The 24,889-nt window shown below is 44.4% G+C and overlaps 2 protein-coding genes and 1 long non-coding RNA gene across 9 annotated transcripts; 1 reads left to right on the top strand and 2 right to left on the bottom strand.

Moving 5' to 3' along the window:
* Positions 1 to 10,797, bottom strand: LOC124865529 (protein rapunzel-like). 6 transcript variants are annotated; one of them, XR_007037619.1, is made up of 6 exons: positions 10,660 to 10,797; positions 9,572 to 9,664; positions 3,620 to 4,140; positions 2,781 to 3,515; positions 2,587 to 2,659; positions 1 to 603 (listed from the first exon to the last, which is right to left on the bottom strand). XR_007037619.1 is itself a non-coding variant. In XM_047360683.1 (5 exons), the coding sequence occupies exons 1-4, from the start codon at positions 10,684 to 10,686 to the stop codon at positions 2,822 to 2,824; spliced, it is 1,335 nt and encodes a 444-aa protein (XP_047216639.1). In that variant the 5' UTR covers positions 10,687 to 10,797; the 3' UTR covers positions 1 to 2,659; positions 2,781 to 2,821. The 6 variants fall into 6 exon arrangements, 3 of the variants coding, with proteins under 3 accessions (XP_047216639.1, XP_047216638.1, XP_047216640.1); XR_007037618.1 differs by having other exon boundaries at positions 1 to 239; positions 318 to 3,515; XR_007037617.1 differs by having other exon boundaries at positions 2,587 to 3,515.
* Positions 9,691 to 24,871, top strand: LOC124865531. Of its 2 annotated transcripts, XR_007037621.1 has the most exons (4): positions 9,691 to 9,944; positions 10,445 to 10,536; positions 21,463 to 21,530; positions 24,428 to 24,871. It is a non-coding gene; the product is annotated as an uncharacterized LOC124865531 (long non-coding RNA). The 2 variants fall into 2 exon arrangements; XR_007037620.1 differs by lacking the exon at positions 24,428 to 24,871 and having other exon boundaries at positions 21,463 to 22,679.
* Positions 15,326 to 22,772, bottom strand: LOC124865530 (protein rapunzel-like). The gene is made up of 2 exons (XM_047360686.1): positions 22,686 to 22,772; positions 15,326 to 17,136 (listed from the first exon to the last, which is right to left on the bottom strand). The coding sequence occupies exon 2, from the start codon at positions 17,122 to 17,124 to the stop codon at positions 16,441 to 16,443; it is 684 nt and encodes a 227-aa protein (XP_047216642.1). The 5' UTR covers positions 17,125 to 17,136; positions 22,686 to 22,772; the 3' UTR covers positions 15,326 to 16,440.
* Positions 24,872 to 24,889: the final 18 nt, after the last annotated feature.

The raw sequence follows: 24,889 nt of genomic DNA, 5'->3' as shown, positions 1-24,889 counted from the left end.
CACTGATCAAGCACTGGTTTTTATTGTAAATGAAAAAATAAAGTAAAACATTCCTGCTCCGAATATTATTCATGCATAGTAGATACATGGGAAAACATTTTACTGTCATTAATTTTCAGGCAAAATTCACTTCTGTTCATCTGAAATACAGAAAGAAAAATGTATTTGGAACGCTGAGTGTGAACAGAGAGGAAAAACAGCAGCATAAAGAGTTTGTAGATCCAGTATTTATCCATCACCTTTGGACAGAAAGCTTAAATTAACACAAAAATCGTTTGGAATGTTACAAAAATGCACTGATGCAGAATATTTCTTACCTGCCAGTAATTTAAACCAACCCTGCAGCTGTAAGCACAGTGGTGAGTTTCTTCATTTTAGAGCTCGCTCTCTTTAAAACTTTAGGCCCATTGTCACATCTGAGAACTCAGCATGGTGTTTTGTTCACGCCTGAAAAAGCAGCCTCTCTGTTCCCTGTCAGAGTTATGTGGGTCAGCCTGCTGGGAAACCAAACTGGAGCTCTGGGATGTAGATGTAGACTCAGTCAAGCCTTTTCTGTGGAGCTAAAGGCGGCGAAGCTGTTGTCTGCAGCGTTACAGCAGGCGCCTGAGGTAATGAAGGTCACAAAGCTAGTGCACATTTCTGTTTAAAAGGCATGTGGTTAGTAAGGTAAAAACATCAATTATCTGTGGTTTCCATTTTGTTCTTGACAGTTAACAGCTGTAACTAATAAAGGTGCTTATGCTCTGAGTAAATGTATGGAGAGGATGACTGACAGAATGGCCGACTAACTGGATCCATTATAGATCGCCTACAAACCAAGGCGTGGTGTGGAAGATGCAAGCCTCGTACTCCTAGACACAAGGAACCTGGACTTCCTTACACTACGTTTGGTGTGTGGACTTCTCCTCTGCTTTTAAAACAGTTAACATTAACAACCTGTTATAATATCTGTCTGATTTACAGGTTCACTCGAGTCTAATCTTATGGACTCAGCGTTTTCTATTGAACAGATGGGAACAGGTGCTTTTAAATGGTTTTAAATTGAGTTCATTTGTTTTAAATATTAGACTCCAGCAGTGAAGGAATGAATCCATTTTAAATATGCAAATGACATGGCTCTGATGGCACACCTGACCGGACCTGGCGCTCTCTCCCACTATGAAAAAATGGTCCACAGTCTTCTCCAGATGTTCTCTCAGAACTCCCCGGAACTGAACGGAAACAAAGGAGCTGTGTTGTGCAGGCTGAAGCAAAACCCCAGAGCATCTGTTTAAGTCCCTGATCCTTCAGAGCCAGCAGGTGGAGCACAGATTTGGACACAAACTTGTCTTTCTCACATCACACTGACTCCATTTAGAAGACCCAACAACATCTCTACCAGCTGAGGAAACTGAAGACTTTTTAATGCAGCAGGAACACATTGATCTTGATCCACAAATCCTTGATCGGCTCTATTTTAATCTTCAACATTACATCCTGGTTCAATGTTCTTAAAGTAAAACAACAATCAACATAACAGAATAATTAAATAATCTGGAGCAATAAATGGTTCACTTCGACCCTCTTTATCAGATCGTTATAGTCGCTCATTGACCAGGAAAGCCACCCTGACAACTGAGGACCTTTCACATCCACAACACAACAACTTTCAGATGCTGCCATGAATCGTTACAAAGACCCGCTGGCCCGGAAGAACATTTAGAAGAACTCATTTGTACCATCTACAGTTATGTCCTTGAACAAAAACCAAATCAAATAGACAGTGTAATGGTTTTTTTTTATATTAAAGTGGTTTAATGAAGTGTTTTGCACATTTGTCCATGTATGCTTGTTCAGAAAGAAAGGTCAGAGGAAGTTGAACAATAAAGTTTTTATATTTTCTTATGTGGTCGAAGCCAAAAATATCTGCAACGTTTTCAGAATAAAATAAGTTTATTTTTTGCTTTATATGTAATATGTAGTGTATGTAAAATCCAATTCTAAGCACTAATCACATGTATGTTCTTACATGTTTAGCAAAGTGCAAAATAAGAGTGCATGTGTTTATATGTGTTTGTTTCATGGTTCAGCCTTAGGACCCGGTCTTCTAATAAAATGGAGACTATTTGTTTTCCCAGCAGAGTTTTTACTTAGGAGGTTTATTTTCTATTATTACCAAGTCTCTGCCTTTTAGAAGTGGCCTGGGACAAATTTTAAGAACAAAATTAGATGTCTGCAGTCAGTTAAACGTTGAACAAAATATCTGAAATATCTGTTTGAAATTTAAAAGAGAAATATTTTAAATGGAAGCAAATTCAAAACGTAATGTTTTAATTTTACTTAAGTTTCCTGAATGTTTGAAACCCTTAATGAACTCCTGCTGCCTACAAACGCTGACTTGGTTTTCATAAAATTTTCTTTCTTATCCATCAAAAAAAAAAAGAAAAAATCTTTCCTGAAATCCTTAAAACTTCCGCCGGTTGGAAACTACTTTGGAAGATCGCTTCTTTTACATATCCTGCAACTGAAATGCATCAGTAACAATCAAATGTATGAATGACATGAGTTAATGAGTTGCTGATAATAATAAGCATGTAATATGAATACCTTTGGGATTTTGACTTTGCTGAATTTATGGAAAATCCACGCAGTACTTTGGGTCTTGATGCCGTTAAAGTAGCTACGGAGTATGAAAAGCGAGATTAAAGAGAAAAACTACTATAGTTATAAATACAGTTTTGCATTTACCATAAATACTGATGATTTATGCCACTGTGTTGCAGCAGGACAGAGGTACCTACATCTGAATGGCAGAATAAACCCTAAATCCTTCACTTCAGCTTCATTCTGAGTGCACACACACCACCACGTTCTTGTGATGTTCCCAGTAGTGGAAATCATCCGGAAAGCTCCACGCAGCTGCAGACTCTTTGTGACGACTAACAGCATGAACGATGAACCCGCACAGTTGTTTCTCCAACACCTCCACCACCTCTGGAGCGTTTCCCTTCTTCCCCGGACCCTCCATCAGCTGCCGGATGCAGTCGCGGGGAACCGGCTGGGGTTTTGTGCTGAACGAGACCACCAGGTTGATGTTGTTCACTTGAAGCACCTCGAACCAGTTCTGTCCTGCCACATGGTAAAAGTGCTTTCCTGCTCGCAGGTTCTTGAAGGTGCTGCCTGAATGGTTAATCAGCCGCACAGACCAGGAAACCCAATCATACTTTTTCACCAGGAACGCCAGAAGCCGCTGTGCTGCATCCTGAAGATTTTCATCTTCTTCTTCTTGCAGGAGGCGTTCCATGTCTAATTTTGCTTGCTCTGGAAATGCAGTGATGCAGGACTCAATGGTGGTCTTCATCTTGGACTCCACCTCTTCAATTTTGGTGCTCCACTCTTGGATCTTGTCCTGCTCTTCCTCTTGGCTCTGCAAGGTGAGGGCGCAGTGGCCCAGCAGAGCAATCAAGCCCAGGCAGAAGAGCTCCTTCATCCGAACACAGAAATCTTCCAGGAGCCGGCGGTTCCTCACCACATACCTGACAAACAGAACCAGGTCTTCAGTTTAGTTCTAGTTCATGGCCTATCAAGAGATACATGTAATCAGTACAGTTAAAGAAAAGCATAAAAACAATTAATTTACCTCTCTACTATCTCTAAAATCGGTTCTCCAAAACTGTTCGTTCCCATCAGAGCATCATAGAGCACATAAAGGTTCTTCTCTCCACCAGTTCTGGCAAAGTGCTCCAAAAACAGCCTAGTCTTCACACTCCTGAACTGCTGCTTCGTCTCCAAGATATCAATGTACTTCCGAAACTGGTTCCTGATGTTCTCTTCCACGGAGAAGTAGTTGAGGTCCAACTTTCCCTTCTTGATCTCCGAGTCAATGTCTTCAAGCTGGCTGGAGAGCACGTCCAGCTTGTTCCTCACCGTCAGGAACTGCTCTTTGACATAAAACACCTCTTTGCTCTGGACGTTGTCCAAGGCTAGCCTCAGAACCGGAGCAGCAGCCTCACAGAGGGGAAAGAGTTCACCCACGGCGCTCGCCAACACCTCGGACCCCTTCTCAAACATATCCATCAGTGCCTCGATGGCCTCCTTCTTCTGAGCTACGACTTTCTCCAGAGAGCTTGTCATTTTCTGGGACCCAAGGGACAAAATCTCCTGTTCAAGACAAGACGAATTAGGAGAAGAAGACAAATGTAAGAAGAACAGCCAAGGTTCTCATTTATCATTAGATAAATTGATCTTAAAGACATTTTTAACAAGTGTCTTGTTTCATTTAAATAACTTGCCAGGAAATCGACCTTTGTAGTGTCCTAATGATGAATTAAACAGCAACGTCTTCTATTTGTGACTGCTACCTCTCATGACTGAACTTGCTTTAAACATCTCCAAAGACCCCAGAAAGATTCATTTCAGACTAATAAACCTCCTTTGATTCCAATCCACTCAAGCTCTTCTGAGATGAATGAGCTGATCAGTGGAGGAGCTCTAGTTAAAATCTCTAAAGACATCAGCAGCCAATTCTTTGCACCTCTTTCTTTGCAACAATCACCTCCTAACATCCAGTTTTGCTGTAAAAACAGATTGTCACTCTTCTTCTGTGCTTTAAAACTGTAGAACAGTGTTCATCTTTCCTTTTTATTGTATCTCATAAACATTCTGATCAGAATGTAAAAGCTCCAGTTCTAATGGAGACATGTCATCGTATGCTGAGACATGAATCCTGGTTGAGTTTTTTTTTTTTTTTGCAGAATAATTTTTAGAGCAAATTATGCAAGAATTTGATTAAATAGTTTCGGAATCACTCAAACCCCTCCACCACGTTAAGGTGACGGTTCAAGGATCATTTGAGTGCTCAAATGATCCTAGAGGCTATGTTGTCTGGGGCCTAAATCCCCTGGTAGGGTCTCCCATGGCAAACAGGTTCTAGGTGATGGGTCAGACAAAGAATGGTTCAAGAACCCCTCATGAAGAACACAATATCGAGGCACGTGACGTCGCCCGGTACGGCGGAGCCGGGGTCCCACCCTGGAGCCAGGCCTGGGGTCGGGACTCGTCGGAGAGCGCCTGGTGGCCGGGTTGCTCCTCGCGGGACCCGGCCGGGCCAAGCCCGAACGAGAGACGCGAGGCCATCCTCCAGTGGGCCCACCACCTGCAGGGGGAACCGTGAGGGACCGGTGCAAAGAGGATTGGGTGGCGGACGAAGGTGGAGACCTCAACGGCAGATCCCCGGATGCTTAGGCTGGCTCTAGGGACGTGGAATGTCACCTCGCTGGGGGGGAAGGAGTCTGAGCTTGTGCGGGAGGTCGTGAGATATCGACTAGAAATAGTCGGGCTCGCCTCCACGCACAGCGTGGGCTCTGGAACCCATCTCCTTGAGAGGGGTTGGACTCTCTTCTACTCTGGAGTGGCCCACGGGGAGAGGCGGCGGGCTGGTGTGGGTTTGCTTGTTGCCCCCCAGCTCAGCCGTCTCATGTTGGGGTTTACCCCAGTGGATGAGAGGGTTGTATCCCTGCGCCTTCGGGTTGGGGAGAGGTCTCTGACTATCATTTCAGCCTACGGGCCGAGTGGTAGTGCAGAGTACCCTGCCTTCTTGGCGTCCCTGTCGGGGGTGCTGGATAGTGCCCCTCCCGGGGACTCCATTATTCTGCTGGGGGACTTCAACGCCCACGTGGGGAACGACAGTGACACCTGGAGAGGCGTGATCGGGAGGAATGGCCTCCCCGATCTGAATCCGAGTGGTGTTTTGTTATTGGACTTCTGCGCTAGTCACGGATTGTCCATAACGAACACCATGTTCAAACATAAGGGTGTCCATCAGTGCACTTGGCACCAGGACACCCTAGGCAGGAGGTCGATGATCGACTTTGTTGTCGTATCATCAGACCTTCGGCCGCATGTTTTGGACACTCGGGTGAAGAGAGGGGCTGAGCTGTCCACTGATCATCACCTGGTGGTGAGTTGGATCCGCTGGAGGAGGAGAAAGCCGGACAGACTCGGCAGGCCCAAGCGCATAGTGAGGGTCTGCTGGGAACGCCTGGCGGAGCCCTCGGCCAGGGATGTATTCAACTCCCACCTCCGGGAGAGCTTCGACCAGATCCCGGGGGATGTTGGAGACATAGACTCAGAGTGGACCATGTTCTCTGCATCTATTGTCGATGCTGCTGCCCATAGCTGCGGCCGTAAGGTCTGCGGTGCCTGTCGTGGCGGCAATCCCAGAACCCGGTGGTGGACACCGGCAGTAAGGGATGCTGTTAAGCTGAAGAAGGAGTCCTATCGGCTGTGGTTGGCTTGTGGGACTCCTGAGGCGGCTGACGGGTACCGTGAGGCCAAGCGTGCTGCGGCCCGGGCTGTGGCAGAGGCAAAAACTCAGGCCTGGGAAGAGTTCGGTGAGGCCATGGAGAAGGACTACCGGTTGGCCTCAAAGCGATTCTGGCAAACCGTCCGACGCCTCAGGAGGGGGAAGCAGTGCTCTGCCAACACTGTTTATAGTGGGGGCGGGAGACTGCTGACCTCGACTGAGGACATTATCGGGCGGTGGAAGGAGTACTTCGAGGATCTCCTCAATCCTGCCATCACGCATTCCGTGGTGGAAACAGAGGCTGGGGACTCGGGGTTGGACTCTTTCATCACCCAGGCTGAAGTCACCGAGGTGGTTAAAAAGCTCCGCGGTGGCAAGGCTTCGGGGGTGGATGAGATCCGCCCTGAGTACCTCAAGTCTCTGGATGTTGTAGGGCTGTCATGGTTGACACGCCTCTTCAACATTGCGTGGCGGTCGGGGACAGTGCCTCTAGACTGGCAGACTGGGGTGGTGGTTAGGGTTGGAACACACCCTCCGGTCCCCCTTCTTATAAAGGGGGACCGGAGGGTGTGTTCCAACTACAGGGGGATCACACTCCTCAGCCTCCCTGGTAAGGCCTACGCCAGGGTATTGGAGAGGAGAGTCCGACCGATAGTCGAACCTCGGCTTCAGGAGGAACAGTGTGGTTTTCGTCCCAGCCGTGGAACACTGGACCAGCTCTATACCCTCTACAGGGTGCTCGAGGGTTCATGGGAGTTTGCCCAACCGGTTCACATGTGTTTTGTGGACCTGGAGAAGGCATTCGACTGTGTCCCTCGTGATGCCCTGTGGGGGGTGCTCCAGGAGTATGGAATCGGGGGCCCTTTATTAGGGGCCATCCGGTCCCTGTATGAGCGGAGCAGGAGTTTGGTCCGCATTGCCGGCACTAAGTCGGACCTGTTCCCAGTGCATGTTGGACTCCGGCAGGGCTGCCCTTTGTCGCCGGTCCTGTTCATAACTTTTATGGACAGGATTTCTAGACGCAGCCAAGGGCCGGAGGGGGTCTGGTTTGGGGACCAGTGGATTTCGTCTCTTCTTTTTGCGGATGACGTGGTCCTGCTGGCCCCCTCTAGCCAAGACCTACAGCATGCGCTGTGGCGGTTCGCAGCCGAGTGTGAAGCGGCTGGGATGAGGATCAGCTCCTCCAAGTCCGAGGCCATGGTACTCGACCGGAAAAGGGTGGCTTGTCCTCTTCAGGTTGGAGGGGAGTTCCTGCCTCAAGTGGAGGAGTTTAAGTATCTCGGGGTCTTGTTCACGAGTGAGGGAAGAATGGAGCGGGAGATTGACAGACGGATCGGTGCAGCTGCCACAGTAATGGGGGCGCTGTGCCGGTCCGTTGTGGTGAAGAGAGAGCTGAGCCGAAAAGCAAAGCTCTCAATTTACTGGTCGGTCTACGTTCCTACCCTCACCTATGGCCATGAACTTTGGGTCATGACCGAAAGAACGAGATCACGGATACAAGCGGCTGAAATGAGCTTCCTCCGTAGGGTGGCCGGGCACTCCCTTAGAGATAGGGTGAGGAGCTCGGCCATCCGGGAGGGGCTCGGAGTAGAGCCGCTGCTCCTCCACATCGAGAGGAGCCAGTTGAGGTGGCTCGGGCATCTATACCGGATGCCTCCTGGACGCCTTCCTCGGGAGGTGTTCCAGGCACGTCCCACCGGGAGGAGGCCCAGGGGACGGCCCAGGACACGCTGGAGGGACTATGTCTCTCGGCTGGCCTGGGAAGGCCTTGGGCTCCCCCTGGAGGAACTGGAGGAGGTGTCTGGAGAGAGGGACGTCTGGGCGTCTCTGCTGAGTCTGCTGCCCCCGCGACCCGGTCCTGGATAAGCGGAAGACGACGAACGAACGAAGTTTCGGAATCACTCTCAGTTTAAAATTCCTAATTCACTATTTTTTAGTCCACTTCAAGCTAAATTAGTGGAGCTTTTCTGGCTACATTTGGTCCTTTCTTTTGGTCAGAACGTCCTTTAAGAGAACCTGCCACTGGGTTATCATAGCTGCAAACACCAAGTTTTATTTGGTTTAATTTTCCGTTTCTCATCTATCTGCTAAAGCACACATCCCAGGTGAGACTTAATAATGTTTAGCCCATTTTAGGAGATTTCTCACATTCCAGAAGTTTGGTAGTTTTTCTTATTCAAAGGAGCACATGAAGTTAAGTATTCTTCCTCCACTGGGAGATAAAGTAACCTATTTGAGTTTATATCCTCTTGTGTCAAGGAGGTTAATTATTTGTCATATTTAAACAGTGCATTTTTGCAGTATAACTGAATCGGACAATAAATAATCCCAGAGAAAAAGCTACTTTTTCAGTTCAGCTGTGGAGTCTGGTGCTTACACCGTGTCTCATTGAGTGGCTCAAAATAGTCCAAACATGGTGAGAAATGGGGGAGATAAGCAGTTCTACCACAACGTTAGCTCTCCCTGAACAAAAACATATAGCAAACATGGAAGGCTGTGTGCTCTCCTCAAGGTTAGAATAAGTCTGCTCTGAACCAGGATGGAGGTCAAAAACTGTCTCTTCAGCTCATCGTGGTTTGGAAGGCTACAGCGTGAAGCTGGATCTGAAAACAGTGATTTTATCATTTCTATCTGCCTCATCAGACATTTGTGGTCAGTCAGAATGAGGAACTACACGATAAAAACATCCAAATGATGCACGTAACAATGCCATCCGAACAAAATGGGAGGCTGAGATGCTTAGAGGAGAAAATGACGCACTTGCTCTTGGATCTTTAGTGACTCATCTTAGAGAGGAAGATCGGAGCAAGTTTAAAACTCCTTTCTCATACATGGTTTCAACCTGACAAAGCCTGCAAAATTAGCCCTTCTTCTCATTCTGTCCTAAAGATTCACACAATCAAGCTAAACATATTTATTAAATGATACTTATCATTTATGAAGATGACATAGAAAACGAGACCAAGTCTCAGTAATTACACAAATACGAGGAACAATAACAGTGACAAAAACAAGCATTTTTTTTTTCTCTGTGTGCAAACTGCATCTTTAACTGTCATGCGTACCCAGAACAAATGCGCAACGGAAGCCTTTTTTACGCACAAATCCCCTGGCAGCTTCAGACACACCCCTTAGTGTTTTGCCCCTTTAGCTTGAAGATAAACACATTCAATGCATTCCTGCAAAAACAGTGCTTGTTTTTCTGTACCTGAACAAAGTGGATTTGCGGCTCCTTCACGCCGATCAATTCCGACTGTTAAAAACAAGATGATGTTTTATTCCACTTACAGTTAGAAAGAATAATCTTCCCACTGCTTGCAAGTCGACTGTTGAGTTGACAGGGGTCCAAGGACGGAGCCAGAGAAGGTGCGCACTCAATATCTGCAAAAGGGAGAGAGAGGTAGGCAGAGACGGCAGAGAGTGAGAGGGAAAAGGAGGGACAAGGTCAGAAAGAGCGCAAAAATCTGCGGAGGGTCCATTTTCTTTCCACCCATCACTGGAGCAGTATTTGGTTTTCTTCAACAAAAAGCTTAACAGAACATATTTTTGTTATATAAGATTAGTTTCCACACATATTTATGATTTTTTTCAGCATTGTGGTAAATTTGAATCCATTTTGTGGCGCAAATGCCTCACCATTTTAAACGGATCCAAATAGGAGGTAAGACCTTAAAATATCTGCTTTCGGATTCCAGTGAAGCTTTTATGCGATACTGTGAATGTTGAAGTGTATTTCAGAATTTAAAACGAGAGTAACAGCGATTTTAAATATGTTCGGATCTGGAAACCGCACATGTATTATTTATAACCACTGGACCGACGTCTGTCACCCAGATCCGTTAATACTTATTCCACCACGGGGTCAGAGGCAGTCCAGAAGCTTGAATTTCATTGAGTTTTATTATTTATTATTATTCAGATGATTTAAGGGTAAAATATACAAAATGTTCCCACTGCTGTGTGCGCATGACGCGCCGTAAAAACACCGAAGCTGCACATCTGAAAGCCCCTCTTCACAGAAATACAAATTACACAAATGATTTATCCTCTAAATCATTAAATATTTCATTATTATTTGACATCAGTGTGTATATGTCCATCGTGTCGTAACCAGGAGTTTAAAGCAGTTAATAATTTATAAAATATTCATATTTTCTTTAGGTAAAAAACGATTCTTCGAAAGGAGCTAAGAAAAAAAGCTTGATCACATGATGATGATGTGGCGCAAAAATCCCCATTAATCCGCAGCGCAGGTAAGATTCATAAGTCTTTATAACGTCTGTGTGGTTTGTTCAACATATTCCTGCAGTTTGGTTCCTCAACTCTGAGCGATGTGTTCATCTGGATATATGAGGGTCATTCCAGAGGGACTTAACCTTTTCATGCGTCCTGAGGTGAATCATCTGTCCTCCCTTTAGATTATGTCTCCAAAAACAGCCGCTATCTGAGCACACCTTATTTACTGCTTCTTATTTAGGGACGCCGATGTGATGCTTTTAGTTCGGAGGTCCCTGGAGCTCAAAAAACAGGTTTAATCGTTAATCAAGCGAGGTGTTATCGCCCTATTGTGGAGAAATGAGGGAAATGCAACTTAATTTGCCTTCCCCTTGACGCATTTAGTCCAGCGCATTTCAGTCATTCTGCTGTAATATAAGTGATCTCATGTTTCCACACAGAGAAATATAAATTAATTTTACATTCAGCTCATAATTTACACATTTTCTGAGGACTGACAGTTATGACAAATAACTATATTTCCAACACAAGGTTTTAAGTTGTATGTTTCTTATTTGTTCTTCTTATGTTTCATCCAATTGGTTCTTCAAGTGCACACTCTGAAATCACAGTTTTGGGAATCAAACCTTTCACCTGTTGTATTGGAAAACCTTTAAACATAGATACTCTGAAACAGTTTTCATGGCTTTATTACAGACTAAACAATGAAGGGCTGAATGGAGATTGTTCAAGCGTCACTTCAGGGACTCGGACTGAAAATCAGATAAATCTGACTAAATGAGAAAAATCAACGAAATCAAAACGAAATCATTTAGAAAACTAAGATCATATTGACCATAACAGTGAATGTTAGACATTTCTATAAATGTGGCAGTGGTTAGATAAAAGCTGTGTCTTATCTGCTGTGCTTGTACTGATTGTACAAAATAAAATATAAGGTAAGAGATCTTTACAGTACCTCATGGCAGAAGCTCATAGTTTTATTAATATGAGAAGGCATTGTGGACATTAAAACGGACTCAGCCACCCATCCTTTCAAATTACAGACAGACAGGCAGACAGACAGACAGGCAGGCAGACAGACAGACAGACAGACAGGCAGGCAGGCAGGCAGGCAGGCAGACAGACAGACAGACAGACAGACAGGCAGGCAGGCAGGCAGACAGACAGACAGACAGACAGGCAGGCAGGCAGGCAGGCAGGCAGGCAGACAGACAGACAGACAGGCAGGCAGGCAGGCAGACAGACAGGCAGGCAGGCAGGCAGGCAGACAGACAGGCAGGCAGGCAGGCAGACAGACAGACAGACAGACAGACAGGCAGGCAGGCAGGCAGGCAGGCAGGCAGGCAGGCAGGCAGGCAGGCAGGCAGGCAGGCAGACAGACAGACAGTCAGGCAGACAGACAGACAGGCAGGCAGGCAGGCAGACAGACAGACAGACAGACAGACAGGCAGGCAGGCAGGCAGGCAGGCAGGCAGGCAGGCAGGCAGGCAGGCAGGCAGGCAGGCAGACAGACAGACAGACAGTCAGGCAGACAGGCAGGCAGGCAGGCAGGCAGACAGACAGACAGACAGACAGACAGGCAGGCAGGCAGGCAGGCAGGCAGGCAGGCAGGCAGGCAGGCAGACAGACAGACAGTCAGGCAGACAGGCAGGCAGGCAGGCAGGCAGACAGGCAGGCAGGCAGGCAGGCAGACAGACAGACAGACAGGCAGGCAGGCAGGCAGGCAGGCAGGCAGGCAGGCAGGCAGGCAGGCAGGCAGGCAGACAGACAGACAGTCAGGCAGACAGACAGACAGACAGGCAGGCAGGCAGGCAGGCAGACAGACAGACAGACAGACAGACAGACAGGCAGGCAGGCAGGCAGGCAGGCAGGCAGACAGACAGACAGACAGTCAGGCAGACAGACAGACAGACAGGCAGGCAGGCAGGCAGACAGACAGACAGACAGTCAGGCAGGCAGGCAGGCAGGCAGGCAGACAGACAGACAGACAGACAGACAGACAGACAGACAGACAGGCAGGCAGGCAGGCAGGCAGACAGACAGACAGACAGACAGACAGACAGGCAGGCAGGCAGGCAGGCAGGCAGGCAGGCAGACAGTCAGGCAGACAGACAGGCAGGCAGGCAGGCAGGCAGGCAGGCAGACAGACAGACAGTCAGGCAGGCAGGCAGGCAGGCAGGCAGACAGACAGACAGACAGGCAGGCAGGCAGGCAGGCAGGCAGGCAGGCAGGCAGGCAGACAGACAGACAGTCAGACAGACAGACAGACAGGCAGGCAGGCAGGCAGGCAGGCAGACAGACAGACAGACAGACAGGCAGGCAGGCAGGCAGGCAGGCAGGCAGGCAGGCAGGCAGACAGACAGACAGACAGTCAGACAGACAGACAGACAGACAGACAGACAGACAGGCAGGCAGGCAGGCAGACAGACAGACAGACAGACAGACAGACAGACAGACAGACAGACAGGCAGGCAGGCAGGCAGGCAGGCAGACAGACAGACAGTCAGGCAGACAGACAGTCAGGCAGGCAGGCAGACAGACAGACAGACAGACAGTAAGTAAAGTGACATCAGCGTTGAAAAACGGAGAATTGTTTAATAATTTAAGGTCTATGGATCTGAACTCTAACCTGCTGCAGCTTCTGCAGGGAATTCTTCTCTGAGTGAAATAAGATTCCAGCCTTCTTAAACCTGCATACTAGGTTATTATTCTGCAGTAAAATTGGACATTTCTTACAACATTATCAACTTTGAATCCAAGCTCTATTGTTTTATACAATGTTAACAGATTTTTTTATTTAAATTAAAAACAACAAAATAAGCTAAATTAAGCTGTAGGATGCCCCATGGTCCAGTTTTAGTGTGTTTGACTCAAACCCCAGAGCCAGCTTCCTTAGACTCACCCTAACTAATCTGCATGATGTTCAAAAACTGTGTCCCCACAGTAATAAAAAAAATGTGAAAACGGGCTTTGTGTGCAAAAAACAGCTTGAACCTTTCTGCAGGATGGGATGCTTTCTGTTTTGTGTCTAAAGGTCTACAGGCCTGCATAACATTGATCCTTTATGCCCTCCATGTCCCCCTAAATTCCTGGATGTCTTTAGGACTTTCAGGGCTTTATTTCCATCCACATTAGGAGAAAGGTTCTGGAATAAAACAGTAGAATAAATATAGAATCAATTTTAATATGGTAAAGATCTTCCTGATTCATTTAGAATACAAGTATCTAAGCTCCACAAACACATGAAACACATTAAAGGAAAATCCACGGACATTAATTTTTTTCATTTTTACCTAGTTATATACAAAAGCTTTAATTAATTCATTTTCCTTCCAAGAAGCCAGATTTTCCTGCAGCTGTTTTTAAGCGGTATTTAGAGTTATTCAGGCTTTCTCGAGGCATTTATATTTGGACTTTGGCTGCTTTTTCTCGCTCTCTGGGCTGAGAGTAGTGTCAGCTGTTTGGTGTTAATGAAATGAAAAACAGGTGCAGTAAAGGGGCAACAAGGAGATGACCCCAAAAAACAGAAAAGGTTTTGCAGGTGGAGGACACAGACATTTTCTCCCTCCTCATTTTTTTGACTGCTTTTCAGTAGTTTAGCATTTGACCAGGATCAGTATCACTACTGATAACAGAAGGCGATACCTGGACCTTACAGAGGCAGTCCAAGTCCACCAGGATGGCACATCAACACGTACCACTGCCCAAAGTTTTTCTGTGCCTCCCAGCATCCTCTCAAGAGCATGGAGGAGATTCCAGGGGACAGACAGTTACTCTAAGAAACCTGGACAAAGCCATTGGAGGTCCTTAACCCATCAGCAGGACCGATATCTGCTTCGTTATGCAAGGAAGAAGAGGATGAGTACTGGCAGAGTCGTACAAAGTGACCTCCAGCTGGCATGAATGTCTCTGACCAAACCTTTGGAAATGGACTTCCTGAGGGTGGCCTGAGGACCCAACGCCCTCTAATAGGCCGTGTGCTCACTGCCCGGCACCGTGGATACACACATGTGGGGGCCATACAAACCATTGAGGACCAAGTTGGATCGCTGCAATGACATTTCAGCAGATTGGATTAACCTGCTGCATCAGTTTTTCAGTTTAAATTTCCCGGTGACTTCGGATTAAGCCCTCTGTGGGGTGATCATTTTCATTTTCATCAAATGATGTGGCATCCTGTTGTTCCTGACACGTTACCCATTCCATATCACAATGGACATCCGGCAGGTTTTTGTTTTTTCACAATAAGATCTGATTTTAAAGGGTTCCTTTAATTTTTTGGAGCAGAGAGTAAAGAAATGAGGGGTGGCTTGAAATGGTTCAGGTTTAGCTCAGTCATTTAGTTTGTAAATAAATATTCAACATGCTAATGAAATATTTAGTTTGGAACTGTGACATTTCTAAATGTATGAATGAAAAGGTGATATGATTTCAAAAAATCAACCCCATTTCTTTCGTCTTATGAGGCTAAATAACTCAAAATGTTTGACTGTAATTTTACAAACGGCACCCCATAATGGAAGGGATTGTAAATTAATAAAATAAAATTAGCATGACTTTAAGTCTTGAATCTCACAACAAAACACTTTCTTGCAATTACGGCCTAAACTGAACTTAAGAATCTGAAAAACATATGAAAGCAACATGAAACCGAATCAGTAGGAAAATTAATTCCTCAATAGAGAATATAGAATAATACATCCATAATGTTGGAGGAAAATGAGGTTTTATTTATTGTAGCTAAAGAAGCTATAATTCAACATCACATGTGATCAGTATTTGAGGAATAATTCAATAACTCAGTGACTTTTTTCCTCACTTCTTTATTGGTATTGATGCATATATTCATAAACTCAAACATAAAACATCCATAACAAAAAACATGAACATATTCACATATCTGACATTTCAGGAAACCATCAGCGCTCCAGTTTTCCTCCATGTGAAGAGCACTTGGACGTCATTAGTGTTGTAATTAAAAGTAACATGACACAGAACCATAAACCCGATTAGTTTAGAATATGATACCAAAAACCAAAACACTCTCCCCCAAAACCATGTAAAATATATCAAAATAAAATAACAGTGGGTACTGGCGTACTCAGCCACTAAAAAACACACACAGAAGGGAAAGGCAAAGGATTGCATGTGAAAAGTATGAAAAGACGATTATGTGACAGACTTACAGGTTCAGAAACATCTCTAATGATTAATCAGATATTAGATGCTCAACACGTGGTTCCTCTCCTCTGGTCATGAAAAAGCTGCAGACAGAAAACCAAACCATAGGGTCATTCCAGGGTCTTTTCGGTTCATCATTCTGCAGATGTTTGTTCGATACTTTGGCAAACAGCTAGCTTCCACGCTCCAACACATTTCTCTCACAAGGCGATTCAGGCTTCCCTGGAAGCTTCCCAATAAAGGGCGAATATTTCACAAAGTGCATAAACGTGATTTTATATTATGAAGCTGGACTAAACTGACTCTATACAGATGCTTCATTAAGAAATAAAACAATCTGTCCAGATATTCTTAATACAATTGATTTAATCCAGCTTTTGAAGCAGTTTCATGATAAATGGGCTCATTTATATTCATAAATAGTTTGCATTAAAGCATAAAAGGGAATGTGATTTAAATCTGATGCAATGTTCACTGTATTTTTCTTCTTTTTCATTTTTCTCCAAATTAGTGCTTTCATTTTATCACCATGATATTAACGGCTGAATTTATGTCTATATGTTTTACTCGGCTGTGATGTGAAACCACCCAATCTGTCGATATTTCTATGCGAAAGCCAGTTTACATGCAGTAGGATCTGACAGATGTGGTGTTGTCTTCACGTTCACGTAAGGAAAAGACAGAGCTCTAGTTAAAGCAGAAATGTGGACACAAGTCCAAAAAGAACCTTCTTCTCTTCATTTGCACCTGCGCAGAGCCTCCTGCATCTGCTCCTGGACATGCTCCATCTTCTCGACCCACTCCTCGCTCAGGCCTTCCTCGTCATCCCCGATGATGGCTGCGTAGCCCATGAGGGCGATGAGGCCGATGCAGAACAGGTAGGTGAGGCGCGTGCAGAGCCGCTCCATGGTTGGCCGGTCGCCCTGTGAGTGCTTCAGGTAAACCTCCAGAATAGGCCTGCTGAAGAGCTTCCGTTTGCCCACCACGCCCTCGTACAGAGTATGCAGGTTCTGGTCACCCAAATCGTTGGCATAGCTCTCCTCGAAGTCGTCCTTCTTGCCCTCACGGTGCTCTGGCCGTGCCTCCACCATCGCCATGAACTTCCTGAACTGATTCTTCAGGTTCTCCTCCACCTTGCAGTATTGGCCGTCCAGTGTCTCCTTCTCGATCTGCACCAGCGTTCTGCGGTTCTGCTGTGAGAGCTCGTCTAGCTTCAGATTGACTGATCCGAATTCGCGTTTTAGGGTGCAGATGTCCTCGTCGTCGATGTGATGCAGCACAACCCTGATCAAGGAGCCAGCCACGCCGAATATGGGGTTGACCACAGCTGCCGCGGAGGAGATGCTGGCCACACACTGGAGAACTTTGACTAGGCCCTGCTTCAGCTTGGTGCGGTCCTCATTGATTTCCTCGTCCATCATGGTGACAATAATCTACAGTAGAGAACGGAGATTAGTCGGTTGTCAAAGCAGGTTCTCACAAACACACGAACCAGAAGATTAATAGAGCAGATAACATTATTTGTACATTATCTGCTTACTGATAAATGTTCAAAATGAACTCATCCATGTTGTAGACTAAAAATGATCACTTTTTGGGGACCAGGCTGGAAAAAAAAACCCTCTTAAAACATTTCCGTTTTGGAATTTGTGTTGAAAGAGTGAAAATAAAAAAAAATAAAAAAGAATTTAAGCAGAAAGCTGAAGGACCAAGCCCTGCTGGTGGACATCTCCATAATGCTGCACTCATCTTTAACCACTAGAGGGCAGGGTTTCCCCATACAACACAACTCCAGCAATTTGTTGGGAACATTGTATCAGAGTGTTTGCTACTAATTGAAATATGCTCCAGAAAATTTAATTGTAAAATCTGATGCCATTTTTATTCCTACACATCTGATGTTTGATAATTATGTGCTTAGAAAAAGCTACAGAATTTTTATGTGTGTTAGGAAGTATGATGAGGCAATTACATAAGGGCATTTTATACTATCCAGTCATTCTGGGTGGAAGTAGACCAAATTATTGTTATTGCAATATTTATTTCAACAACATTGGAACATCAAGTGATGAAATATTTAGTGATATTCTGTGTTTTAAGTGGCATGGATCAAATGTTTTCCATGCAAATACTATATTGGCTGGTTGGATGGATTTTAGCTGCCCTTGATGCCTAAAACAGTGTTGACTGAGATGTTGAAGCTTACAGAGAGTGGTGCAGATATGACAGAAATGAGAGACAAGATAGATGAGCTGAAATATTTACAGAAATATTCAGAAAAATCGTTTCAACTGCATGCTTTCAGGTTACAGCACAGATCTAATGATAATCAGAATATTTCATTCAGTCTTATTGCTTTGTTAGAATGAAAACATGCTTTGCTATCCCATCAGGTCAGTGATGGGAATATTTTCATATTGACCAATCAGATTGAAGTATATCGAAAATGCACAATTTCCCAATTAAACTAGTGAGTAAAAATGACTCTTCTACTCCAGGTTAATTTCCCATTTCATGAAACTGTGCTTTTCCTGATTGATGAGTCTGATGATGTTAATTAGTTAACATCATCAGACTCATCAATTAGGCCGCGTCTTTAAAAAGTGGCTTCAACAAATGCAGCTTCACGGTTTGGCTAACGTGCCACATATATTACCAACCTACAGGGGTTGGACAATGAAACTGAAACACCTGTCATTTTAGTGTGGGAGGTTTCATGGCTAAATTGGACCAGCCTGGTAGCCAGTCTTCATTGATTGCACATTGCACCAGTAAGAGCAGAGTGTGAAGGTTCAATTATCAGGGTAAGAGCACAGTTTTGCTCAAAATATTGAAATGCACACAACATTATGGGTGACATCCCAGAGTTCAAGAGAGGACAAATTGTTGGTGCACGTTTTGCTGGCGCATCTTTGACCAAGACAGCAAGTCTTTGTGATGTATCAAGAGCCACGGTATCCAGGGTAATGTCAGCATACCACCAAGAAGGACGAACCACATCCAACAGGATTAACTGTGGACGCAAGAGGAAGCTGTCTGAAAGGGATGTTCGGGTGCTAACCCGGATTGTATCCAAAAAACATAAAACCACGGCTGCCCAAATCACGGCAGAATTAAATGTGCACCTCAACTCTCCTGTTTCCACCAGAACTGTCCGTCGGGAGCTCCACAGGATCAATATACACGGCCGGGCTGCTATAGCCAAACCTTTGGTCACTCAAGCCAACGCCAAACATCGGTTTCAATGGTGCAAGGAGCGCAAATCTTGGGCTGTGGACAATGTGAAACATGTATTGTTCTCTGATGAGTCCACCTTTACTGTTTTCCCCACATCCAAGAGAGTTACGGTGTGGAGAAGCCCCAAAGAAGCGTACCACCCAGACTGTTGCATGCCCAGAGTGAAGCATGGGGGTGGATCAGTGATGGTTTGGGCTGCCATATCATGGCATTCCCTTGGCCCAATACTTGTGCTAGATGGGCTCTTCACTGCCAAGGACTACCGAACCATTCTTGAGGACCATGTGCATCCAATGGTACAAACATTGTATCCTGAAGGCGGTGCCATGTATCAGGATGACAATGCACCAATACACACAGCAAGACTGGTGAAAGATTGGTTTGATGAACATGAAAGTGAAGTTGAACATCTCCCATGGCCTGCACAGTCACCAGATCTAAATATTATTGAGCCACTTTGGGGTGTTTTGGAGGAGCGAGTCAGGAAACGTTTTCTTCCACCAGTATCACGTAGTGACCTGGCCACTATCCTGCAAGAAGAATGGCTTAAAATCCCTCTGACCACTGTGCAGGACTTGTATGTGTCATTCCCAAGATGAATTGATGCTGTATTGGCCGCGAAAGGAGGCCCTACACCATACTAATAAATGATTGTGGTCTAAAACCAGGTGTTTCAGTTTCATTGTCCAACCCCTGTACATTTTCAATGAGATTATTTCCATTATTAATGCTGATTTTAGCTTTTTGTGCAAAGTCTTTGGTCTACCTGATAAATCAAACAATAGGAGCATGTGTTTACTGGGACTTCTGGTTGCTTACAGGCTGGGAACGAACACAGATTTAATCTATCTTCCAGGCCTCAGTGTGGTTTTGGCGGTTTATTCGTTTGTTCCCGTTAAAACTCCTGACTGCTAGCTTACATCGCATCTCCTGCATGTTGCTATGGAAACTAGCTCAAGCTCATTCAGCCCACCTTTCTGAGGTATTACCGGTGTTTAATGACAAATACAGTAATGTCTTCATGACACATTTGCTGTCCAACTAGAAACTGATTTTCAATCTCAGAAACAGTCTGAACGAGGTTTTTTTTTATGTTTTTTATGATTATGCAAACGTTAAAATTAAAACCTTTCAATATGACATAAGGAGTAAAGCAGGCACTGTTGCTAAGTTCTTACACAAGTAAAACCTTTTCCATGGACAGGATCACACTGACACTTGTGACTCCAGCTGGTCATCAAACTGTGTCACATTTTAGCACCCTGAGCTTTTTCTAAACCTGTGGAAAACCGGAATTTTATGGGAGCTTAGCTGAACTCCATCACCAAGGAGATGAACTGAAAACTGCTGCAGTGTTTGGACCTCCATTAACATTTCTCTCTGCATCAGAACACTGAAAAAAGGAATGCAGGTTCTGTTAAACATGCTCACTAAAACAGCTGGATGAAGTTGGATGTTAGACTTTTCTGGAGCATTTTAGGTCTGAATCAGGAAGGTGAGCAGATTTTTGTCCCTTGTTGGGTGCAGGTGTCAGCCATGAAGGAGTTAACAGCCTCCATGTTTGTCCATGACACAGCTTTTCAGCACCAGGCTGCTCTCAGCGTGTTTCTATGGACCGAGCCGATAGCTCCTTTCTGAGGCACGACATGCAGCTTGTGGGCGGGTCGAAGAAACTGAAGCCTGTTTGCACTGAGAGCAAATACGCCTCGGCCAACTAGGCTGCAAAACGTGTTTATTATGTAACAGCAGCTCACACTGCTATATGATCCCAGGCTTATTGAAACCGTTTGAGGAAGGAGCTGCAAAATATTTGACATCTAAGGTTTGTTTAAGACTCGTAAAGTTACTGCAGACAGGAGTCAACATCCTGCACACCTCCTGTAACTATTAGCACGCTGTCATCAGGAGTGGAAGGAGTCTACAGACACAAACCAGTCAGATTACAACCACGGCTCTGATATGATCAACTCCCCACTGGTTTAATGACACTGAGGCCTCAGACGGCTGAAGACCACAGGCCTGAGTGGACAGGGACTTTAACATTGGGTCTCTTACTTTCTCTTCCTATTACCACCACAAGGGGGCGATAATTTACCCACTTTTACAGAAACACCCACAACATCCATCTGATTTCAGCACCACAGCTGTGGACTGAAAGAAGTGCCTCAGGTTAACCCTTAAAAAAAAAAAAAAACCTTGCAATTATGGACTTTAAATGGATTTAAGCAGTAGAAAGAGCTAAAAAACTGAATTATTTTAACCTTTAGGGAAGTATCTTTCAGAAACTTTAGTAACACAAACTTAAATCTATGAATGGTATTTATGAAATCATACTGAAAATCAGCCACTTAAAGTTATTACAGTTTTTGTGCAGAGAAGCATTTATTCTGTGAAAAAGAGGCTGCTTTCAGGGGCCATTGTTCATGATGTAGTTGATTTCAATAGAAAACTTGGCTTAATAGTTGCTGTTTAAAGACAGTTATTAGATTACATTCTGTATGTTTGTGTCATTATTCTTTCAGATTCTCACTGGCAAGAGGAAGCGCTTCATTCCGTAACATAATCCAACAAACTCCAACAGCCAGTGCAGGTAAATAAAGAATTAATCCACGTGTCCTTTTTAAAAGGAGACCATTTAAAGAACATATTAGTAAAAACTCCTTACAAAAATAATGAAAATCCAAAGTGTTCTTTTTGTAATTTATATGAATTTGACAGGTTAAATTCCCACTTATGGCCGTTTCTAGCTCCACATTAACCCTTTGTGCTAATTTACGTGATCTAATATTCATTGCATATCACTGTGAGATATTGGTATTATTTTAAGAAGAATTTAACAATAACTTTGAAATTAAAAGCAGATACTCTGTATAAAACTCTATTAAAATGTTAATTAGTTTTTATTTAACAAACCAATCACAGCCAATTTGTTTAAAAACTATTAAGTAAGCCAGCCAATCACTGCTCAGCCTTTACAGACGGGGACTCAGCACCCCTAATCAAAGAGAACAGACCTGAGGCTCCGTTTTTTCTGCAATAATGACTTTTTATGAATTATTTGGAGCCAGGAGAAAATAATGTGTGTGTTGGAGCTTTAAAAGCAGTGTAAACATATTTGTGAGTTAAAGCTCTGTCTGACCAGGAAGTGCCAGGCTCCTCTCACCTGTTTCCATGCAGCACAGAGGCCATCTTGAATGTTTTCAATCAGGACAGCAACGCTAGGCTAACACTAAATAACCTTTAATCCATCACTAAAATTGTTCCAAAAGCTTACAAGTTACATTTTAATGCCTGGTTTTGGATTATTTTCTGGCATTTCATTATATTGTCTGCTTTAATTCCTCTACAGAGCTCTTCCTGTTGTTAAAAATACTTCTCAAAGGTCCCAGGAGATGAAAATCTTCAAACAATAACTGCACTAATATCTCAAATATCCAACAATGAAGTGTTATCCGGGGTTCTTTGTTTGTGAGTACTATAATAAATAGGACATCCCCTCTGCAGAAGCCCAGGGCCCAGAGAGCTGCCTTCCTGCCCAGCTATGGCTCCCCCTAGCTACCTCTCCATATTTCCTTGTTAGTGCACTCCCTGAGCCTGACCCTCCCTGTCTATGAAACACACTAAATACATTAAAATACAGCTGAAAAGTTACATTTTTCTCTATATATCCCGAGTAAAGAGTCTCTATTTGCCTCCCAGCCAACAATGGGCACCATTGGCCTCAGCAGAACAGAGGATTTCTTACCTTTTCAGACTGGCTCTGCCTAAAACTGCCTTTCCAAAGTCTCAACCTCGACACCCTCCTTCTTCTTCCCAGCAATCACTGCAAAAAGGACACTTCCATGTATGTTGAATATGTGGGGGTGATCAAATGGGACAAAACCATTTTTGAAACTTAAATTAGCCCCCCAAAATAAAGAAATAAGATATTTAGACCTTACAAATCTAATAGCTCCAATATGGCACCAAAAATGGCATTTGAATTGGGTTAAATAATAAATACCCCTACCTCGGAAATGCATTGTCCCACCCCCTAAATCTTAGACTTCTTGCGCTCCATCCAGTAGTCAAACAGTTGTTACTGAGGAGCAATTGTCGCCGAGTGCGCAGCTGAAGTCTAGGAGACGACCAGCTGACTTCAGTGCGTTTCCAAACCCCGGAGCATCTCTGGCAGGCTGAAAATAACAACTGATGGGGTTTGTTGGTTAAACGGGCTGTTTTTCTTGTGAAAGAGATTTGAAAGGGTGGCGAAAAGTTTAAAATCCCGTGTAGAATCCAGAGATACCCAAAGAGCGCAACAAATCCAAACTGGACCTCTCCAAACCTGAACAGGAGGATCCAAAGACACAGAGAAGTCTTAGAAGGCTCCAGGAAGGAAAAAAAATAGAAGTTCATCAACGTTAAAAGGTAAAAGTTCCAATTCAATCTAAATATTCAAATGTGGGTGAGAAAATTTAAAGCTCCACTCGAATAAAGTCAATGTCAAAGTCCAAAAGAGCGCAAAGTAAAGCGAATACAATGTTCCAAATGGCGCACTGGCTTTACAGAAAATTCAGCGTATTATTTTCACAATTTATACATATATTTGGCCTAAATATCCTATAAATGTGAGCCAATAGCTCTGGATCATACATTAATACGTCAATTTACAGAGCAGAGAAGCGAACAAGTGGAAAACAAAGCTGAGCTGTGAACGCATCCATTCAGTGCGCAGGGTCCTGTGAGCACTCGTCATCTGCGCCTCCATCCAGGCTTCATGAGGCTTAAATTCATTTCTGCAACACAGAATAACCACCCAGATAAGGCCAGTGAAGCCTCGGGAGAGATCATTGCTCCGACCGTTGAGAATGTTTCCCCAAACCAAACCTCATGCAAATGATGCTGCAGCAGAACGCTAAAAACAGCCCTGCCTCCACCTGTCAGCCTCCAACACATCCTTCATTACAGGAGCTTCTAAACACGATTAGGTCTCCAGACCGGCTATACACACCGCAAAGCCTCCCCACTCTCTGAAACACCAACCCTGGGAACACACCAGCACAACAGCGGCGCTGTTCTCCATCTGCTTCATTTTGCTCACGAAACAGGAATAAACAGAGCTCTGTCCTTTAGAAACGACAAAGCTTTCATTATATTTTCGGATATGACTCAGAGAATCACGCCTCACATCTCACTGCTGCTGCAAACATCCGCGCATAGAGCCTTTATCAGCGCCAGGAGCGCAACCAGAGCTCCCACAGCCCGTTGTCTTTGCGCATGTGCGCAGCGACAGCAGCAGCTGAGGAGCGTCTCACATTTCTGGCAGCAGTCACGGTGGGAGAAGCCTTCAGTCATATATGAGTCTATAGCTTAGGACCACACTTGTGCAACATGAGGAGCTGTGCGTTGGGCTGCGGTCAGAATGCGTAATGCGCATGCTTCAGGGTGACAAACAGTCTGTTTAGCAAGATGCATCTAATTTATTTTGAACTCATTTTGTTTTAAAAGCAGGGGTCGGATCACCGCTCTGCTGGGGGACGGAAAGCCACAAATAAGGAGCTGTGATGGCAGGTAATCACTACAAAGGGACAAGATCCAGGTAGAAACCAGCAGGAACGGGGTTTTACTGATTTATTGTAGCCTATATTTATTGTTTCGTTTTTTAAGATTACTTAATTGAAATTAAGTAAGACTTTTTTTGAAGTATGTTTCAAGAGACAAGGAAATTGGTTAATAAGAAAATCTCTTAATCTGTTTTTAAAAGTGCAATATTAGGGTATAAAATCAATTTTAATGATTCCCTTTTATTCTAAACGTTTTTTTTTTTTGTCTATTTTATTTCTATGTATTTACATAAAATGTAGCTTGTTGACATTAGATCTAAGCAAGTGGCTTGTATGTTCATTACGATGTCTTAGTAATAATAAAGGTTAAATCCACTGTGTTCCTTTCTTTATGTAAGAAAATTAT

The sequence above is a fragment of the Girardinichthys multiradiatus genome, chromosome 3 (assembly GCF_021462225.1).
Source record: "Girardinichthys multiradiatus isolate DD_20200921_A chromosome 3, DD_fGirMul_XY1, whole genome shotgun sequence".
Classification (NCBI taxonomy): Eukaryota; Metazoa; Chordata; class Actinopteri; order Cyprinodontiformes; family Goodeidae; genus Girardinichthys; species Girardinichthys multiradiatus.
The sequence above is the reverse complement of the archived record's forward strand: the minus strand, read 5'-3'. Positions and strand labels throughout refer to the sequence as shown.